The sequence below is a fragment of the Indicator indicator genome, chromosome 32 (assembly GCF_027791375.1).
Source record: "Indicator indicator isolate 239-I01 chromosome 32, UM_Iind_1.1, whole genome shotgun sequence".
NCBI classification, from domain to species: domain Eukaryota; kingdom Metazoa; phylum Chordata; class Aves; order Piciformes; family Indicatoridae; genus Indicator; species Indicator indicator.
In genome coordinates, this window is record NC_072041.1 from 5,545,255 (window position 1) to 5,564,076 (window position 18,822).

At 50.6% G+C, this 18,822-nt stretch overlaps 3 protein-coding genes across 3 annotated transcripts; 1 reads left to right on the forward strand and 2 right to left on the reverse strand.

Annotated features, from left to right (window-relative positions):
* Positions 1 to 1,166: 1,166 nt before the first annotated feature.
* On the reverse strand, positions 1,167 to 3,377 carry LOC128977511 (F-box only protein 2-like). Its single transcript, XM_054395063.1, has 5 exons — positions 3,088 to 3,377; positions 2,434 to 2,560; positions 2,242 to 2,337; positions 1,741 to 1,876; positions 1,167 to 1,301 (listed from the first exon to the last, which is right to left on the reverse strand). The coding sequence occupies exons 1-5, from the start codon at positions 3,335 to 3,337 to the stop codon at positions 1,167 to 1,169; spliced, it is 744 nt and encodes a 247-aa protein (XP_054251038.1). The 5' UTR covers positions 3,338 to 3,377.
* Positions 3,378 to 5,023: 1,646 nt separating this feature from the next.
* LOC128977510 (F-box only protein 6-like) lies at positions 5,024 to 8,070 on the forward strand. The gene is made up of 5 exons (XM_054395062.1): positions 5,024 to 5,297; positions 5,914 to 6,040; positions 6,686 to 6,781; positions 7,088 to 7,223; positions 7,879 to 8,070. The coding sequence occupies exons 1-5, from the start codon at positions 5,039 to 5,041 to the stop codon at positions 8,023 to 8,025; spliced, it is 765 nt and encodes a 254-aa protein (XP_054251037.1). The 5' UTR covers positions 5,024 to 5,038; the 3' UTR covers positions 8,026 to 8,070.
* A 1,214-nt stretch (positions 8,071 to 9,284) lies between these two features.
* MAD2L2 (mitotic arrest deficient 2 like 2) lies at positions 9,285 to 13,567 on the reverse strand. Its single transcript, XM_054395065.1, has 8 exons — positions 13,522 to 13,567; positions 13,222 to 13,340; positions 12,605 to 12,676; positions 11,438 to 11,538; positions 11,225 to 11,319; positions 11,045 to 11,118; positions 10,026 to 10,118; positions 9,285 to 9,737 (listed from the first exon to the last, which is right to left on the reverse strand). Exons 1-8 carry the CDS (start codon positions 13,559 to 13,561, stop codon positions 9,696 to 9,698), a joined length of 636 nt encoding a protein of 211 aa, XP_054251040.1. The 5' UTR covers positions 13,562 to 13,567; the 3' UTR covers positions 9,285 to 9,695.
* Between the last annotated feature and the right edge of the window lie 5,255 nt (positions 13,568 to 18,822).

Genomic DNA, 18,822 nt, shown 5'->3' on the forward strand with positions numbered 1-18,822 from the left:
TGGACACTGAAATGTGCCTATCTCTCTAGGTAACACCAGTTCTGTTAAGGGGATGCTCTTCTGAGAGGGCTGACTAGCAGGGACAAGCTGGGCTCAGGGCAGCAGAGGTGTCTTTGTTCAGGAGGGTGGCTCACAGCCCTGAGTGATATCAAGAGGCACCAGTGGGAGCAGGTGTGAAGTGCTGCCTGGGCAGTGAGCATATGGAATGGGGGCAGACAGGCTCTTTCTCCAGACACTAGTGGGTAGGAAGAACTGAGATCAACTGGGGCTAAAAACAGATTTCTGTGTGCAGTGTCTCCTGCCTGAGGAGAACCATTCTGGGTGACCAGGGTGCTTGTTGCATGAAGCATGTAAAGGCCAGGAAGGAGTTGATAACTTTGTTTTCATTTGTTTCTGGACCCCTTCCCCAGTTTGTTTCTAACCTGTTTCCCTAAGTCCTTGTCTCTCTGCCAGCAGTTACACTCAGTTGTCATCTGTCTGAAACCCCAGGGCTGGACACCAGAGACGTTTCAATTTGCAACACTTTCCCAGATGAATAGATCCTGGGAACAGTGTAAAAGAAAAGGCTCCATTTCTCCATTGCTTTGCATTGTCACTAAAAACACACTAGCAGGGCTTGGCAGCCAACACAGAGCTCCTGTGTGGCAAGCAATGACCTCTGTTGTTTATCAATGGGAGAAGCAAGGTTCTCACTGCAGGTCATGGAAGCAGTTGGTGCGAGAGATGTGGCAAGGTTCTGGGTTTCCCTGCTATGTTCTCAGACACAAGGTCTGTGATTCTCCCCCCCCCCCCTTTTCCTTCCTTCTTTTTCCATTCTAACTTCCAGAAAATACACCCAAAGTACCCTTTAAATTTAAGGGGTGCCCAACCCTGGGAAAGCAGGAGGGAGGGGTATCTAGATCAGGCTGGGTGCTAGGAGTTGATGGCCTAGAGGTAATGTCTGCAGGGGTGATCTCATGTCTGACAGAGGCTGGGTCTTATGTGGTGCACTCACAGCTCACATTCATTGCATAGTCCTCCTGAGGGGGGATGGATGGTGCCCTGGCACCTTGCACGCACATTCACTGGGAGAAGGGTTGTATGCTCTACAGCCTGGAAGCAGCACCATGCAGGAACCATCCAAAGGCCATAGGATGCCCTGAGGGAAGTCATCTCCAGCATGCAGGCTACGGCTCCACTGTCACACTGCTGTTGGTGACACGCACCCCATACCAGCCCTTCCAGAACAGGGTGTCCTGCCCACCGTGCTCAAAGCGCACGAAGCGGACCCCGGGCCCGTAGTTGGAAAAGGTGTGGGAGATCTTTGGGATGAGAGACAAAAGGGTTGTTGGTAATCATTAAACCACCATGAACCCACCCTTGCTTAGTGCACAGAGCCTTCAATCCTACCTGCCCCAGTCATTCCTATCAGCTTGGGTGACAATGAGGACCCTTTACAGTGGTGTCACTAGGAGGAGCTCTGATCCCATTGCTATTCAGAGGCCACTGAACCTCTCCCAGCTGGGCATTTCCTAGATTTTATACCTGCAGTGATGGCTCAGCAAGTTTCCAAGTTTTATGTAAGGTGGTAGCCTTCCAGAATAATCTCTTTGTTCAATCACAGGGTCATGGCTCCACAGAACACATAACAGAGCCTTCTCCACCTCCAAAAGAATTCTAGAGCCTGCTTCTCTCTACTTGAAAATATTCCCAGTTCATGCAGGTTGGGTGTCACCAGCTGAGCCCAGAGCTGTGACTCACCTCAGTCCAGCTGGCATCGTTGTCCTGTGGTATGGCAATGGTCTCACTTTTGTACTCAGCCAGAACATCCTCGTTCTCTGAGAGCAGCTTCACATGCAGCTCATAGAGGCAGCCTGCATCACTGCGTCCTGCGTACCTGCAGGGAGGCCCCAGCTGCTATAGCAGTGCCTGGCTGAACTCTGAACAGGGCCAGAGCATGAGACTCAGCCAGGCTACACCAGTCCCATCGAGACACTGGGGCCTTGGTTTCAGGTGGAAATCTGTCATGGCTCTTACCCCAGCCCACCAACTCCCCTCATTCCCTGCAGGAGCCTGGGCCACATGCACCAACAGGTTGAAGCTTATGGGAGCTGCCTGGGGTGCTGTAAGCCAAGAGCCAGCCCTGTCTCACATTGAGGGGCTCCTGGCAGATGAGGTTTCAAGACCCAGTGCCGGTGCATACCCTCCCTCCCTGCCCTTCTCAACTCCCCATCTGCCTTCTGGGGCACCTTTGCTACTTACCAGTCTTTTACCACAATTTTAGGCTGGGTTGTATCCATCAGCTCTTCCCAGTAGCCCTCAGCCTTAAGGTCAACAACCTGAGCCTTTCGACACCACCTGAAAGACATGATGCTAACTGGTACCACAGTCTCCCCTGGGACTGGGGGAACTGAAGTGTTCCCTTCCCTCAAGAAGAGAAGAAAGCAGCCTTACTCAAAAGATGTAACAAAGTATTTATGGACTTCTTCACTAGGGAATTCTGTTCCAAAGTCCCCAGGGAGATCTTCAATTTTCCAGCCATCACCTCCATTCTCTACCTCTCCCCAGTGCTGCAAGTCTTCTGCAAATGGCAGAAAAGAGACTCAGGTGAGCTTGATTACTGTAGGCCTGAGGAACCTGACTATCTCCCACTGGAACCTTGCTCTTAGATGCAGCACTCATTTTGTATGTGGACTATGGAGATATTTAAATAGAGGTCAGGCAAAACCCTTTAGTTTGTCTGAATTTAATATTGACAAGCTTTGCCATTCCCCACCGAAATGGCTGTGTGTATGGGGGGCTGCTTGAAGTACTCCAGTTATTGAGCTATTCTGATCTGTGTCAACACTGGAGAGGGGTTCTGCAAAGGACAGTTCTGTCTCTCAAATGTGATTCAGATCCTTGCAGGGCCTTATATAAAATTGATGTCAAACACAGCTCCTTGCAAAAGTCAATTATCCATGATTTGACTGCATGCATGAAGTGACCTGACTCTTGAGCAAGAAAATGGTGCAACCTGATAGTCACTAAGATCTTTTTTCAAAGACTAGAGATGCCCAGACTGGCCATCTCTACAAACCCTTGGGGCTTGTTATGCTTCTCTCTCACCTTCACCACATGGGTTCTTGATGAGATTCCTCCTTTTCTTACTCAGGAAGTAGAAGTTTTGCCAGTTCTCTGCATCCTCCTGTGACTCAGCTCCAGTGAGGCCTTCCTGCTGACACTTTAGGATCCAAAGTGCGGCTCCATCGACCAGGTTCCTCCACTGGCAGCAGACCAGGCGGCACACCAGCACCAAATCCACTGCAGGTATGGCAGCCAGGATTCGGATCAGGACTGCTTCAGGGAGGGACTCCATCCTGGGGCTGGCTGGAGCTTGTGGAGAAAGAAGGGGGAAAGGAATGGTGACAGAGCGGTCCTGTAGACACAAGTTGCCCCAGCCCCAGTGATGTCAAACTCTGACACAGCACAAAAAAAGGGAAAACAAGCCTGTTACATGACAGCAGGCTTTGGGGGGGTGGCTAATCTCAAGCCTCCTCACTCCTATTAATACACCTGCATATGAGCTGAAGAGCATTTTATGTTCTGTGTGAAGCCCTCAGTTAAGCACATCCACAAAATGCAAGTAGTTGACATCTGCAAGTGTGGACAGTTTGTCAGCTTCCCTGACTGGGACAAGTCCTTCCAGAAACCTCTGCTGCTGTAAATGCAGTGACCTCCTTGGCAGATGTTCTGCCTTGAAGAACATCACTAATAACAGGCACTGCAGAGGAGAACTGAAAAAGCATAACTGAAAAGAACTCCACTGATATTCTCCATGTTCCTTTTTCTGTGGCCTTAGGACCTGAGCAATTAAGTTCAGAACTTCATCTGCTCATTCTGTGCTCTGACAGCTCTCTGCTGCCCTGAACTCCAGGGTGGGTGCTGCAGGAGTGAGAAAGGATGAGGGTGCAGAGTCAGAGCTTGTGGCACCATATACTGTGACTCTGCTGTCCTCCCAGCTGAGTCCTGATATTGGGAAGCTGCCAAGACTGCAGCAAACTGCACAGAAGCAGATAAACTCCTCAGGAGGAAAACACTAAACTGGAAAAGCCCTGGGAGCAAAGCATATGGAACATGGCAGTGCAAAAACTGACAAGGGAAAGAAGAGTCCGTACCCTATCAGGATCCTATACCTAGATGTTCCAGATGCAGAGCTATCGTGTGTCCTCCACCTGCACTGCAGACAGCAGGAGGAAAGCTTTTAACATTACCTGGGGACTTCCCTTTTAGTTTTCCCCCTTTTCAAACGTCAGTCACAGTCCTGAAAGTCAGAATGGGATTTTTAAAAAGACAAAGGCCAGATCATGCTGGTTTCATCCCCTGCAGGAATGTCACAGATCTGGCCAGCTCACTGCCGGTGCTGGAGCATGACCTGACGAGCAAGGATGCCCTGGGCGCTCAGGGAAGGGGTGACAGTCCTTGCCTGACCTCTGTTTCCCACAGGCAATGTTCCCGCGGTAGCACCCATCCTTTGCCGTGCCCGGGCTGCACACTCCGTTTCCCCATCAGCACTCCCGTCCCCCGTGTGCCCAGCCTGGACAAGCCCGCAGGGCCACCGCGCGCTGGCAGCTGCTCAGGGTGTCCCTGCTTCCCGCCCTGTCCCGTCCTGCAGCCCTAGCACGGGCCAGGCCGGTGTTGGTACCAAGCGCACTTACCTGCGGCGCTCCGGGACAGGCGGCTGCGGCGGGCCGGGGCCGGGCCGTGCCGCGCTGCGCTGCAAAAGGGCCGCGTCGGTGGGGCGGGGAGACCGCCGGTGCCGCCTCCATCCCCTTTGCCCGCCCCGCGCCCCGCCCGATGCGGAAGGGCCGCGGCCGCCTCACATCCGTGTCCGGAGGGCGCAAGCGGGCGGAGCCCAGGTGGGGCCGTGGCCGGGGGCAGCTCGGGGCGGGGGTTTGCCGGGTGGCTCCGATAGTAATCGGTACAACTTCTGCTTGTTTCCCCAAGCTCGGTGCTGTTGCTGCCCGGGGATTTTCCGTGGCGCACTCCTGCAGCCTGTCGCCGGAGCCGCCGGTCCGTGATGACATCCGTTTGCGACCTCCCCGAGGATGTCCTGGTGGAGCTGCTGTCGCTGCTGCCAGCCCGGGATCTGGTGTGCACTTGCAGGTTGGTCTGCACGCAGTGGCGGTACGTGGTGGACCTGACCACCCTATGGAAGCGCAAGTGCCAGCGGGAGGGCTTCTATCTTCAGAACTTGGACAGGAACATCTCTGACTGGAAGACCTTCTACATGCTCTGCCACTTGAAGAGAAACTTAATCAAAAACCCCTGTGCAGAAGGTGTGTTTAATTATTTATAGTACAGGGCTAAGAGTTTCCTAACATCCAGAATGAGTCAGTGTCCCAAGTTACTCACGTACTGCTGGTGGTGTGGGACGGCCCAGCTGCTGACAGCTCTCTGCTGGGTCAGAGCCACAACTGAAGGTATGAAGTGACACTCCCATGGGTAGATGAAGTGAACATCTGTCTGTGGTTTTGACCAGAAAATCTCTGTAGTCAGGAAGGTCCCAGCACTGCAGACAGTGATGGTTCATTTGGACAGCAGAAAATCAAACTATTGGATTTGGGGATTAAACGTTTGGGCAGCTGGGGAGTATCTGTTCTCCCAAGACTTGCCTAATGTGGCTGCAGTAGTTGTACCTCATTACTGATTATGAGTTTCTGATGTGGTCAGAAAGTTGCTGCCACTTCACCAAGCTGCTGTGACAGCCACAGTAGAAGTAGTAATGGTAACATAAAGACAGGAGTCAAGCTGGTGTTTATCTGCAGCTGAATCTGAAAACTCAGAGCAGGTTCTGGTATTCTCCTGCAGCTGATTATTTAACAGAACTATTTAACATACTGCTAGATACTGAAAGAACATCCCAGCACTCAGCTTTGGTATCTGTGTTTTCAGAGAAATTTCAGCACTGGAAACTTGACCGTAATGAAGGAGATAAATGGAAGATTGAGAATCTGCCTGGAGCTCATGGACAAGGCATGCCAGACCCCAGAGTACTCAAATACTTTGTCACTTCATTTGGGTAAGAACTGGAGTCAAATGATCTGGAGCTGAGATCTGCTTCCTCCTTTATGGTCACTGGACATTAGCCCATGTGTGGGAAAAGGAAGGAGCTTAATAAACCTTTTATACTAACTAGTCTGAGACAGGTGTGCTGCTCAGGGAATTAACCACAGCAAGTGTTAAATTTCTGTCTCTACCAGGAATTTCCTATAGCTTTTTTTTGTGGTTGTGACCTGCATCTCCTCTACTGAAGGTGGTGGGCAAAGGTTAAGGTGTGGTAGGCTCATCAGATGCATGTACCTCACAAGGGCAGAGCTATGTAAAACCTTTTAAGAGCAGGTGTGTTTGTCATGCCAACAGCTTGCAATAAATGCTGTCAGCAGAGGATTAGTTGCTTTTACGTCCATGAATCACTTTCCTGTTACAAGTGCAGGGATCCCTCTTAATCCAAGTTGTAGGTAACTATCCCTTTTATCTGGGAGTGAAGCTCATCAGTTCACCCCCCTGTCAAGTTCTGGCCACAGAAGGCATGTCTTAGTCATGTCAGCCCTGTGGGCTTTCAGGGTCTGGATGAGCTCTTGGCAAGAGTAAAGCTGTTGGGGAAAGTGGGGAGGCTGAGAGGAAAGGTATGTGGTTTGTGAAGCTGTGAATATTTCTGTTGCAGGCCATGCCTGAAGTCTCAACTCATCACTCTGAAGAAGGAGGGATACTGGAATGAGTTGATGGATGAGAAACGCCCTGAAATTGTAGTCAAGGACTGGTAGGTGTTTGTACCGAGAACCAGAATGTCTGGCATTGGCCTAGAGATGAATCAGGCTTCTGAGGCTTTCATACCATATAGTTCTTTCTCCTTTAGGAGCTGTATTTCTTGAGGAAAGCGCAAGCTAAATCTGTTTATTCAGTGGGCTGTGGGGAGGTGGCAATCCTGAAGTTGCTTTAGAACTTCTCCATAGCAAAAGGTGATGACATTCCTTCTCTGCAGATGGGGATCCCCCTTGCAGGCTGCTTGAACACTGAACTGAAGGTTCCCTACACAACCATCCCTGATTACTCCCTGCCTCTCTAGGTATGCTGCCAGATTTGACTGTGGGTGTCGCTATGAACTCACCGTGCAGCTGCTCTCTGAAGACTACCTTGTCCTGGAGGAGTTCTGCCCTGAGCCAGTGGTTATAGAGCAGTGGAGTGATGCAATGTGGAGAGAGGTGAGCAGCAGCCCTCTGGGCTGGAGTTTTACACTTGAACCTTGCAAGTCAAGGCTGAGTCCCAAGTGGACCTTCCCTCTCTGTTCTTCAGCCTTCTTTACTTAATACAGAAGTAAGTCCTTGCTGCTGAAGAAGCAGCAGTGCCAGGAACGAGATAGGTTTGATTTGTAGGTGCCCAGGGTTTTCTAAAGAGTATCTCCTGGCCTTCTATGTTAGTTTTGCTCAGTCTCTTTTTCTGGTTTTCACTTAAGTTTTTGTCTAAAGAACTAAAATACTAAGAACAGTTCTTGTTTGGATCAAAAAGCTTTTAAAACAAAGTATTGCACAGGTGTAATTTGAAGTATTGCAGAAACTATTCTACCTAAAGCTGAACAAGTTTAACTGGTTTGATTGACCCATTAGGTTGTTGCTTATGTGTCAAACATACCTAAGAATCAAGTTTAAGTTACATTTGGACACAGAGAAACTTCAGGGCAGGAGGCTGAGAGGCTTTTTCCCTATCCCTCAGAAGAGGGCCTGATGCACTTTCAATGACAGATACCTTAGAAGGAGGTTTTCCCAAGACCAAGACTCACATGCTGTAGTTGTCTGAGCCTCTTAGGTCACTCCTGCTTTATTTAGACAAATGAAGAGGAATTTTCTTCTTTCTCTCCAGATCTCCCACACCTTCCGGAACTACCCCCCTGGAGTTCGCTACATCTTGTTCCGGCACGGAGGCCAAGACACCCAGTTCTGGGCAGGATGGTATGGGATCCGAGTGACCAACAGCAGCATCACCATTGGGCCCCTGACATCGTTATGAAGGCACAATCCCAGTGTTTGCTTTTACCTCAGGACTGTGACAAGGTGGTCTCAAGTGCACTTACTGTCTGTACTCTCTGTGACTGTACTGGCTTTGTCTTGCACAGCTGATCTCAAACACAAGTGATCTGCTCTCCTTCACAGCAGAACTTCTGCAGGCCCAGCCCTTTGGAGGGACTTCTGTTTTCATCTTTCATCCTCCTGTACTGTGGCTGCTACTGCAGTTAAAAGTGCCCTGCCTTGGGAGAAAGACTAGGACAATTAAATCCATTTCTCTTTCCTAGTCAGTGTCTGTGAGCTACAGCTAAACTGAAGTCTTAATTAGAAACCCTTTCTTGTTTGTTTATGGAATGTATGAAGGATAAAGCTAAAATGTTTCCTGTCAGATCATCACTGCTGTCCTCAAGGGCTCTGCTGCAGAGAGATTGGTTTTGTATGGTATTTTCCTGGTTAACTTTATGTATAAAAACATGTATCTTTCCAACCAAACCTTCCACAGCATAAGGAAACTGTCAACCTTTTCCATAAACGCTGTGTCCCTGGTAGGTAATTCCTGGCTGTTTGTCTAAGTGTTGATGATCAAAATGGTTCACACTTCCCCGAGTACAGCCCCCTGTTGTTTAAGTAAGCAGATAGAGAATAGGGGTAAGAACTTCCTTGAGGTGGCCACCTTACAGCATAAGTGCCTTTGAAGCGTGCTGGGCTTTCTCCACACTACCTCTGACCTACCAAAGTACTTGGTGCTGCAGTCTCATAAAATGTTAAGGCAATGCCCAGCCTCCACCCATACCATTCTTGTACTTCTCATTCAGAGGAAGCAGGGAGGTAGTGTACTGGCTGCCCAACTGAACTGCCTGACCAACAAGCTCAGCTGAAGCACTATGAGTTATGTGTTCTACCCCTGCATGCACAGAGCAGCAGCAAGGCCTCCCTCAGTCTCTCTTAACAGGTGTAGGATTAACAGCTCTCCCTTGTCCGTTCTCTGGCAAGTGTTCCCAAACTCGTCCTTGCTAATGCCACCTATGGGTGAAAGCCCTCCTATGGAAAGAGGTGAGACCCAGGCTGTGTAGCCTCTCACAGAACTGAGAGATTGCAGGTGCTCCAGAAAAGGTATGGACAAGTGGTGGAAGTGCCACTTTGTGTTTCAAGCTCCAAAGAAAACAAAAATATTTCCTCCATTGAGGAGGGGGCTGGTTTGGACAGAACTCAGCCCAGTTGAACTGGGGTAAAACTGAATGTTTATTGAAGATTACTTGGGACAGTCACAGTGGACAGACACTACGTAAGGCTTCTCTCACCCCTGGTTCCAGCCCATTGCTCTGGTGGAGCAGGCAGCAGATGGCTGCGTCTCGCTGCTGCTGCACAGTGGAGCTGCCCTGCTGGGGTGAGAACTGGAGCCGCACGAAGCGCCGACTGCAGTTGCCTGGATCCTGCCCCAGGGGTTCACCCCAACCAAACCTGTACTCACACCTGAGCGCGCACGGGGACAGGCTCTGGCTCCACATTCCAAGTCAGTTCTATATACAGTGGTAAGAGCACTTGAAATCAAGAGGCAGCAGCTGCTCTACATTCACCCAGCAGGCCAGCTGAAGAGGCGGGTATCAACGTATGCTTTGTGAGATCTCTTACTCCACTGGAAGATCAGATGAGGACTGAAGGCAAGATATGAAATCAGGTGCCTTTGTGGGCTCGCTCTTCTACATACAGCTGCATCTGTAGGAGAGAAACAAGCGAAGCGTCAGTTCTGTTTGATATGCAGGTAGGTGAATGGAAAATAGAAGTCTACAGCAGGCTAAAGAGGAAGAGTTGGCACCATCCCCCACAACCAGGTTTCTCGTTTCATTATGAGGGGTTTTGCACTGTTTGATTCTTGGCACAGGCACCTGCAAGACGAAGCTGCTCCTCTGCAGTATTAAAACTGTTACCCTACAGAAGACTGCAGAGCTGGCATCAGAGCAAAGCTTAGGTGTACCTGCAGCTTCAGCCATCTCCTGGGCTCACCTTTAGGATATCAGATGTCATGGTTTTCAGGGGAATAAGCCGGGGGTCATGCATGTGCACATCTTGCTCATCAGCAAGGATCCACGGGAAATCCTAGGGGCAGGAACACAAAGTGCTTGATTTGCAGAAGCTGGTAGGTTGTAAACTGAGCTCCCCTCCTCAGCCCTAAGTGAGCAGTGTGCTAGTGGCTGAAGGAACAGGTAACTCAAACCTTTCCTAACAGAAGAACTTGTCCCTGAGACTCAGCATAATTATCTTCAGTTACACCTCAAACTGTAATGTTAACCCCCTTTACTTTGAAGGTGGCATCTCACTTCTCTACAAGATATATCCTCAGCTGTCCTGAGCTAGCATCTTCTATTTCTCACACTAGCATACAAAATGTTCAGGGTGTGCATTTCTGTCCTGCTCTGCAGATTCAAAGGTTGCCCCACCACCCTCCATTACTAAGCACAATAGAGCAGACTTCTGTTTTGAAACCATTTTATACTTCACTGCCTTGATTTGCTATGCCTTGGAGCACCAAAAATAACTTCATTCAGGCAAAAATAATAACAATAATCTTGCTTTAAATAGCAATCTGCAGGCGCTTTCCTGCAAGATAAAAATGTCTTTGTGCACCCAAACCCCACTGTTTACTTGGATCTTCATCTTGCTGTCTATAAAGAATCAGTCATCCACACACAATGGATGTGGGATAAGGGTTTTGTTGTTGATTCAATTCAAGTACCTGTTCTGTGTGTATGAGTGCTTCTGGGTGATGGATCAGGCACTATGCAGCAAGTATGGTCACAATCTGGGTCAGGTACTGAAGCAGCTGCTGGCTGCAGTTGTAGCTGCTGTGTGCTCAGTCACCTCACCAATATAAACCATTTAACAGACTCAAAGCAAAGGGCACTGTGATTGTAACACGTGTTCAAATATCTGGTGACCTTAACCTTAGAGATGCCCCAGCTCTAACTGCCAGTTTCTGCTCTGCAGCTTGCTTGCACAGCCAGGCAGCCAAAGGAATCACTCACCTTTATCACCTGGATCTTCTCCATGTTCCGTGTGGCTGCCTCCCGTGTGTGAACCAGAACTGTGAAGGTACAGCCTGCAAGAGAGGTGGCAAGCTCCAGCTCAGGGGACAGCTAGCAGAGGATGGGACACTGCCTCCTGTCCCAAGCCAAGCAATCCCAAGGCCATGTGAACACTTGTACCTGGGGGGTTGTTGTCAAGCACAGCATCACACACGCTGATCTTCAAGATGAAGGCACGCAGTAGCTGCTCCACATGGGACAGCAGGGACTCTGAACTGTTGGGGACAGCCCTTGTTAGTGGCACAGAGCAAGGCACCAGGGCCTGGAGCTGCTAGTGCACCTCTGCAGAGACACGTGTCAGAGGCCATGGGCAAGCAGTGATGGAAGATTTACCTGATGGAAAGAAGAGGTGGCTGGGTGATCTCAAAGACAAATCTCTCCACGGGGTGGTGCTCTTTGTCCAGGATTACAACCACGACTTTCTCCACATCATTCTGCAAGAACCAAGATAGAAAAATCCCTTCATTAAACAAGCTGTCATCTGCCCCCAGCGTGCTTCACAGGCTTCTGATAAAGTGGGAGTAGGCTTATTTGTTGTGGCTCACAGCACAGTTATACAAAGCTTCAGCATGCTCAGATTATTCTTACTGAGCAGGAAAAAAACACTTTTGCAAAGCCATTTCTTGCTAGCTATTAAACTGACAGTATATGGCTAAGGTCTAGGGAGATGAAGTGCACTAAACAGCACGCTTCTATAGATACTGCTTTGGAACAAAGGAGGAAATTTGCAGTCACCTCACTGCATCACTTGGGAATGGACAATGATGAGGAAGTTAAGCTTAGACCATTGGTCCAATACAGCAGCTCTGTACTACTGCCAAAAACATCCTAAAGTATTTCCATTCCCTAAACATGCATTAAGGTTGTCTGTAAAGAGCAGGGAATGTTAAATTTGCCTGCATCCTGAGACGTTCCATATGGACACACCTTTCTCTTATGAAACCTAGAGTTCAGTCCTTCACCTGCTTGCTGGCTTATGGCAAAGCATTGCAACCATTTTGCCAGAGAGGTGCTTAACCTAAACATTCTGCTTCTGAATACATCTAACATGTAGGGTGAGGTCACTGAAAATACACAGGTGGAGATCCTCACATGCAGGTATAGGATGCAACCAAATGCCAATGATCAGCAAGGCAGGGCCTTCACTGCAAGGAAAGGTTATGGATGTTGCCGTTGCTGCTTTTTGTTAGTTGCTGCTTTTTGTTAGTTGCTGCTTTTTGAGAGTTGCTGCTGCTTTTTGAGAGTTGCTGCTGCTTTTTGAGAGTTGCTGCTGCTTCTTGAGAGTTGCTGCTGCTTCTTGAGAGTTGCTGCTGCTTCTTGTCAGTTGCTGCTGCTTGTTAGTTGCTGCTGCTTCTTGTCAGTTGCTGCTTTTTGTCAGTTACTTTTTTCAGCTGATGTGTTGTACATGGGGGATGTTTAAATACATCTTGCAGTGAAGGTGGTATTTATGTCTCTTACTTTCTACTCAGCTGACTTGCAGTACTGTTGCCCAGGTCTCACCTTCTCAAGCAGAGGCTTTACACAGTGCAGCGTGTCCTGGATGTACTGGTTCAGCTCTGGATGGCAGGACATCTGCGGCAAACACAGGGAATAGTTAGAGCTGTGCTCTGATGGGAACCAGAACACTGCTACTTGGGAAGACAGAAGCACCAGGTTGGTATAAGGCACCTGAGCCATGCTTCAAATCGCATTTTTTTAATCACTAACTCACCAATTCAAACCAGTAATTCCTTCATGGAAGGGCTCATAAACTGAGGCAGATCACTGTACCCACACAGTTGTAGTATACTGGGAATGTATATCCACAATAGGATATTAGGAATAGGATGTCCCAACCAGCTCTCCTCCCTGGGAAGCATGCTTTCATGTTACCTTACTGCCCATAGCTGGAGCAGCTGCCTACTACTGTTGTCCATGATCTGCTTGCTCCATGAGTACTGCTGTATCCTCAGCTACAGGGCTGTTTTCCCTTTTGACAGGAACTAAGTTCTCTTCAAAAATGAGTTTGCACATTGAAACAAACTCTGGCAGTGATTTAGTTTGGTCTGGTGAGTGTTGACTGATCCCTGCTATTTTGCTTCCCCAGGCAGCTGTCAGTGTCCAGGAAAATCTCCTACCTGGACAGGTACATTGTATTTTTTCCTCTTCTGAAAGATCCCAATAGGGTAAACTTCTCTGACGTATAAGATAAGGTGAACAGCCACTTCCAGAAATTCTGAAAGAACATCTGCAACAACTGAAAAACAAAAGTGAAGAACGTTGAAGTAAGGAAGGGGGGAAGCATGCAGAGAAATACCATATACTCATAGGAGTATGCAGGAGCTGAGGGCTACAACAACCCTTCAACAACACCCCCACAGGCTCCCATGCCAACAAGCAGCCTTGCAAGCACACCAGTTTGCAGCTTAGCACATTACCTTGCCCAAAGTTAAGGTCCTGTCGTGTGAGAGTGGTCATTTTTCCCAGAACCTGGAAGTAATCATAAAAATAATGTTTATCCTCTGGCTCCTGCACTGAGCTCAGCCTCCACTAACCGTACTCTGCAGTTAGTCACAAGTGTATGAACACTGCCACAACCACTCCACCAGGGCTACTGTGAAAGGTTTAAGCACCTCCATAACCAAAAGCACATCATCAGAACTCACCAAAGCCAAAAGCACTGCTGTCTTCTGGCTCACACCTCACTCTGACAGATTATCCATAATTCCATTTCTACTTTTTCAGTTGGGTTTGATTTTAAAAATAAAGAAAGAGTCTGTCCAGCGCACAGCTCTTTACTCCAGCATTGGCCATCTTCTAACCCCTACACCCTATCAGAACACAAGAACTATTTTTATGGGTTTATTCTCACAACACTTGTTCAGGCTGGGGTCTACATCTTCCACTGACACTACACATCACAAGTGCTCATCTGCTGTCTGCTACCAACAGCTTCAGAGTCTCTCTCTAGTCCCACGGAAATCAAACCCTGCACAGCTGCATGATTAAATTGACATGGAATTTGTCACATAAAATCATGGATGAGACCCTTAAGATCATGGAATCCAAATCCCTGCTACTTGCAGGACTACCCAAAACTAAGCCACACAACTAAAGGCATCATTCACACTCCTTGACCTCTGACAGGCTCGGTGCTGTGCCCACTGCCCTAGGGAGCCTGACATTTCTGCCAGTTCTAAAGGGCAGCACATTATTGTGCCACATTGAATACCATGTGCCAACTATCAAGCAGCAGACACTGGGCTTCAACCTTCCAACAGCTTTCCTTGTGCCTTACACATTTTAAGCCACAGTGCACAAAATTTTCTATTACAAATTCTAATTTGTTTCATTACTGTGTTCTCTGCATGCAGATTCTAACCACTAAGAGTGGCACCACTGGTCATGAACTCTCTGCATCTTTAAACACTCAGACAGAGGCCTCACACAGACTTCTGACAAGCCACAGACATTCCAAGCAGCTATTCAGCCACTGATTTTCAAGCTGTTCCAGCTGCACCAGACCTTGTAGGTCTGTTTTTCAGACCTTCAACCCTCACAAAATAGGAAGCTACTCCCCTCTTCTTTTTTAATCCCAAATCTTACCACTGTATACAAAGACCTCCTGGAATACTAGTGATCTGCTACAATAAATGAAATTAAGATACTGAATCATCTCTTTAGCACCCCAGCTGCAGTGATCCCCAAATATGGTCAAAAGATCCATATCAGAGTAGCAAAATAATCTGTTTTGAGAAGTCTAGTGTCACATTCTCACCTAAATGTCACCCTTCCTTAAACAGAGGGCCCAGTATGGTAACAGCATCCCAAGAGATCTACCCTTCAATGCAGACACCAAGTTGGGCCTAAGAATCACACATGTAACGCTCCCTCAGGTTCAGGTTTGGGAGTCATTAACTGGAGCAATGCTGCAGTTAGTGGCCCTTCACCTACAGATGGGAACTTGCTGTCCTGCATGTTTGAGCTAGGAGAAGGGCATCCCACCCTGCCAGCACAACACACAGCACTGAGGGGTGGCGGAGGGAAGCAACGAGGTACTCCATCAGGAAAAAGAAAGCCTGCACCTCCTTTGGGATGCCTTTAGGAGACTCACAATCCTTCCTGCTGAAATTTCAGATGACAAAGGAAGGAAAGGATGCAGGTTTTATGTAATTTGCAATTTATCGTCTCTAAAGTGCCATATCTACTCCATGGCCTCCTGCACTAGCCCAGAACAAGCAGCGCAGGCCTCCCCCAGTAGCCTGCGCTGTGCCCTGCCCGCTTCATGGCTTCAGAGCAGAGACAGGAGTCACCGAAGGCTCGTCCACCGCCTCACACAGCGATCTTTGGGCAGACGGAAGGCCAGACCACAGTGCTCGGGACAGGGATGATACCCCTGGGCGCCCCGGTGCCGCTACTGCCAGCATTGCCCTTACTTCGGTGTTCCTACCCGTACATTGCTCCGGGCCGCGCAGAGCTCCCCGGCACAGCCTTCCGTTACCCCGATGCCCCTTACCGCCTCGACCCGGCCCGCAGAGGACCTCCCAGTGCCCCTTACCGCCTCGACCCAGCCGGCGGGACCCCCGCTGCCGCCTCCCACCGCCCCGCCCGCTCCGTACCGGTCCCAGCCCGGCTGGCGGGCAGCGGCGCGGCCGGGTGACGTCAGTGCGGCGGCAACCCGAGCGCCCCCTGGCGACGGGAGGAGCGAGCTGGGCGACTGCCGGTCCCGGGTGGGTGCCTGTCCTCATCTGTCTCCGCCGCTCGCCTCTGCTTCCCGGTGCTGTTCTCTCAGCAGGCTACCGGCCAGCATCCCCCACGCCGTGGCCTCAGTACTCTCCGTTGGAGCGAGGCTGAGTGCTCGGTGCAGGCAGTGAGGGATGCTGGTCCGCCTGGCTCAGTTTTCCCCCCACTTACCATTTCGCGGGGGAGCCCTTGCGGGGAGCGGAGCTGCCGTGCCCGCTCCACCCCGCCGTGCAGGTGAGCGGGGACCTGGCCTCCACCTTACCTGGGCCACCCTGCCTTTGTCTCTGTCCTTTGTCTACCCCGGACTCAGCACGGGGCAGGGGCTGCTCCTGCCAGCTCCCGCGGGACCGCCTATCCCGCGCTCCCGCACCCCTCCTCCGCACAGGCACCCCCGCACCACGCAACTCTTGCACCCCCTGAAGTCCCCCCCGCAGCACCCCCGGCACCCGCTGAGCCCCGCCGCTCCTCCCAGTCCCACCTCCCCCCGCACCATGCACCCCAGTCCCTCGGGATTCCCGACGTCCCTAGTCCCTCTCCACATTCCCCCACTGCCTTCCCCCTGTCTCCTCCCTTCTCCTCCTCCTCCGTTCGGGTTTGAACACCCCCTGCACCCCCCTCCCCCCCCCCCCCCCCACCGGCAGATCTGTCTCCCCTCCCGCTGCATGCACAGCCGCTGCCCTGCCTGCCGGGTTCAGCCCACGCCGAGGAGCCGCACACAGGTAGGCAGTGGCGCCGGGCTTACCTTGCAGTGGCGCCGGGCTGCGGGTGTTCCGGTGCCGCCGAGCCGATTCCCCTTTGCTTTCGCAGGCAGTGGGGAGGAGTGGGGGGCACTTTCCCACTTTCCGTGCGCCCCGGAGGAGACAAAGACCGAGGCGGGGCTGGGGGGGGAACGGGACGGGGAACCGCCGCCTCTAGGCTGTCGCTGCCGGGACGCCCTCGGTGCGCGATGCCTCCCAGCCGCGCACCGAGCTTGGGCAGCGCTGGTGCCGCTTTCAACCAGCCCTATTGTCACCCGTGCCGGGGCGCGGGTCCCAGGCACTCTCGCCGCCCTTCTGGCACCCGGCTCGGGCAGCGATGTGCAGCGCGGTGCACCTTGCCGGGGTGCGCAAGGTGGGCTTCGGGGCTTGCACCTCACTCCGTGCTACTTCGGGGGCTACTGCGAGCTCCTGCCGAGATGGCTCTCACAGAATGGAAGGGGTTGGAATGGACCTCTGTAGATTCTCTAGTCCCACCCGAGAGTCAGAGTCAGCTCGGACAGAGGCAACAGCCTCTCACAGGCAGCTGCTGAGCCCCACACACACCCCAGGGGTACGTCCCCGCTCTGAACCGGAGCTACCGCGGAAGTGGCCGAGGGGTGACAGAAGCTTTGCCCACCAAGTCATTGTGCTCACAGAGCCGCAAGCGGCCACGCACCGAGTCCCCGGGTACCCATGGGTTATTCTGTGCTCTTTCTCTGTTGACAGAAGTGAGATCTCGTTTCTGAATTAAATCAATTTGGCATCAGTTAATGGCTTATTACAGCTAGTAATTCATCATACAGGATTAAGTGACAGTTACCCAATTCACACCTGAAGTCTTCCATCAACCAGAGGGTTTAATGGAAATGGTTTTTGCATTCCCATCTCCTCTCCCTTGCAGAAGGAAGCATTAATCCTACATGTTTTGGTTCAAAGTGAGAATAACATGCAGGGGAAAACGTTAAAAGCAGAGAGTAGCTGCCAGTCGGGACACAACACATTTCCCCCCAGTGAAGACTGGGCCAAATCTGCCCCCATTCCTCCTGTCACACTGGTGGGCGCTCTCCAGCCGGGTGAGCAATGACCTTTGCTATTGATTGTGTCTCATTTGTCACTCGGCATTGTGCATTAAACTGAAGAGTCTTCTCTGCTGTGCTGACAGCAAGTGACTGTATCTTGGACACTAATCTTGGACTCATTGCTATTTTAATCTCATTACTGGGTAGAGGAGACTCTGTTTGATAGCAGGTCACCTATGATGGCTGTGTCAGCCACTCCATGAAGTCCCGGTGGGAAGCAGAGCAGGGACTGCTGCATATTCTTTCATGTGCCCCTCTTCCATTTCAATACAGTGACTTGGTGGGCTGCTCTGTCCCTGGAGGATGTGGCTGCTGCACCCTCCCTGCTGACACTGAGAGCAGTGCAGCTCTCTGCAGGTCAGGGTGCCACAGAAGAAAGGGTGGCATGGCTGTGGCTGAGGGTGAGAGGCACATAGTGACTTGAAGGCTTTGCAAGATGTCCAGTGTTCATCAGAGCCAGGGCACCAGACCTAAGCAGGGATTTAGTGACAAGTACAAAGCTGCCAGCTTCCTACCAAGCTTGGGCTGCAGGAGAGGGTATTTCCTGGGTCATGCTGTGTGAACAAGCCACTTCTCTCCTCACTGGTTAGGAGGACAGAGTGCAGTCTGACAGCCAGAGCTGACTGGTGAGTGGAAGGGATTGCCTGGGCCCATGGGTAAGCAAAACCAGTTCCAGCCCTTCAACTCATGTTGAGTGTGTTGCATTTCAAGTGGTGACTGAACATGAGTTGCCCCAGAGAGATGCTTTGTGGATGCACAGGGGCACCTACAACCAGTACTCAACACCCTGCAAGCCTGAGTCTCTGTGTCACTCCCTTGTGCCACTAATGTGTAATGAATTTGGACCTTTCTATGGTAAAGTGCTGTTTGGTGATGGCAGAGAGAGGCAACAACACAAGCAGATGAAAGCAGATGTTTCAAAGGGTGGTGCTGGGATTCAAGTAGGTTGGCCTAAGTATCTGCACACCAAACATGAGTCATGAGGTACAAGGGAACTGTGGAGTCAGATAAATAGGCAAAGTAGAGAGGAAAGATGACAATGGATACAAGAAACTTTAAAAAAAGAATGAGAGAAGCTCTGAAGACAGACTCAAAGGGACTGGAGACCTCTGAGGAGGGGACTCTTGCACTGTTGTCCAAAGGCTATCTGGGGCAGCAGAAAAAAAAAATCTTTACAAAG

Bases quoted from the DNA above. Each gene is read 5' to 3' on its own strand.
- LOC128977511 (XM_054395063.1), bottom strand. From the start codon at position 3,337: ATGGAGTCCCTCCCTGAAGCAGTCCTGATCCGAATCCTGGCTGCCATA. The intron at 2,338-2,433 runs GTAAGGCTGCTT...CATGTCTTTCAG, and splicing joins TACTTTGTTACATCTTTTGA to GTGGTGTCGAAAGGCTCAGG. The intron at 1,302-1,740 runs GTGAGTCACAGC...CTCATCCCAAAG, and splicing joins ACGATGCCAGCTGGACTGAG to ATCTCCCACACCTTTTCCAA.
- LOC128977510 (XM_054395062.1), top strand. From the start codon at position 5,039: ATGACATCCGTTTGCGACCTCCCCGAGGATGTCCTGGTGGAGCTGCTG. The intron at 5,298-5,913 runs GTGTGTTTAATT...CTGTGTTTTCAG, and splicing joins CAAAAACCCCTGTGCAGAAG to AGAAATTTCAGCACTGGAAA. The intron at 7,224-7,878 runs GTGAGCAGCAGC...CTTTCTCTCCAG, and splicing joins GTGATGCAATGTGGAGAGAG to ATCTCCCACACCTTCCGGAA.
- MAD2L2 (XM_054395065.1), bottom strand. From the start codon at position 13,561: ATGACCACTCTCACACGACAGGACCTTAACTTTGGGCAAG. The intron at 13,341-13,521 runs GTAATGTGCTAA...TTTGTTTTTCAG, and splicing joins GGACCTTAACTTTGGGCAAG to TTGTTGCAGATGTTCTTTCA. The intron at 10,119-11,044 runs GTGAGTGATTCC...TCCTGCCCCTAG, and splicing joins AGAAGATCCAGGTGATAAAG to GATTTCCCGTGGATCCTTGC.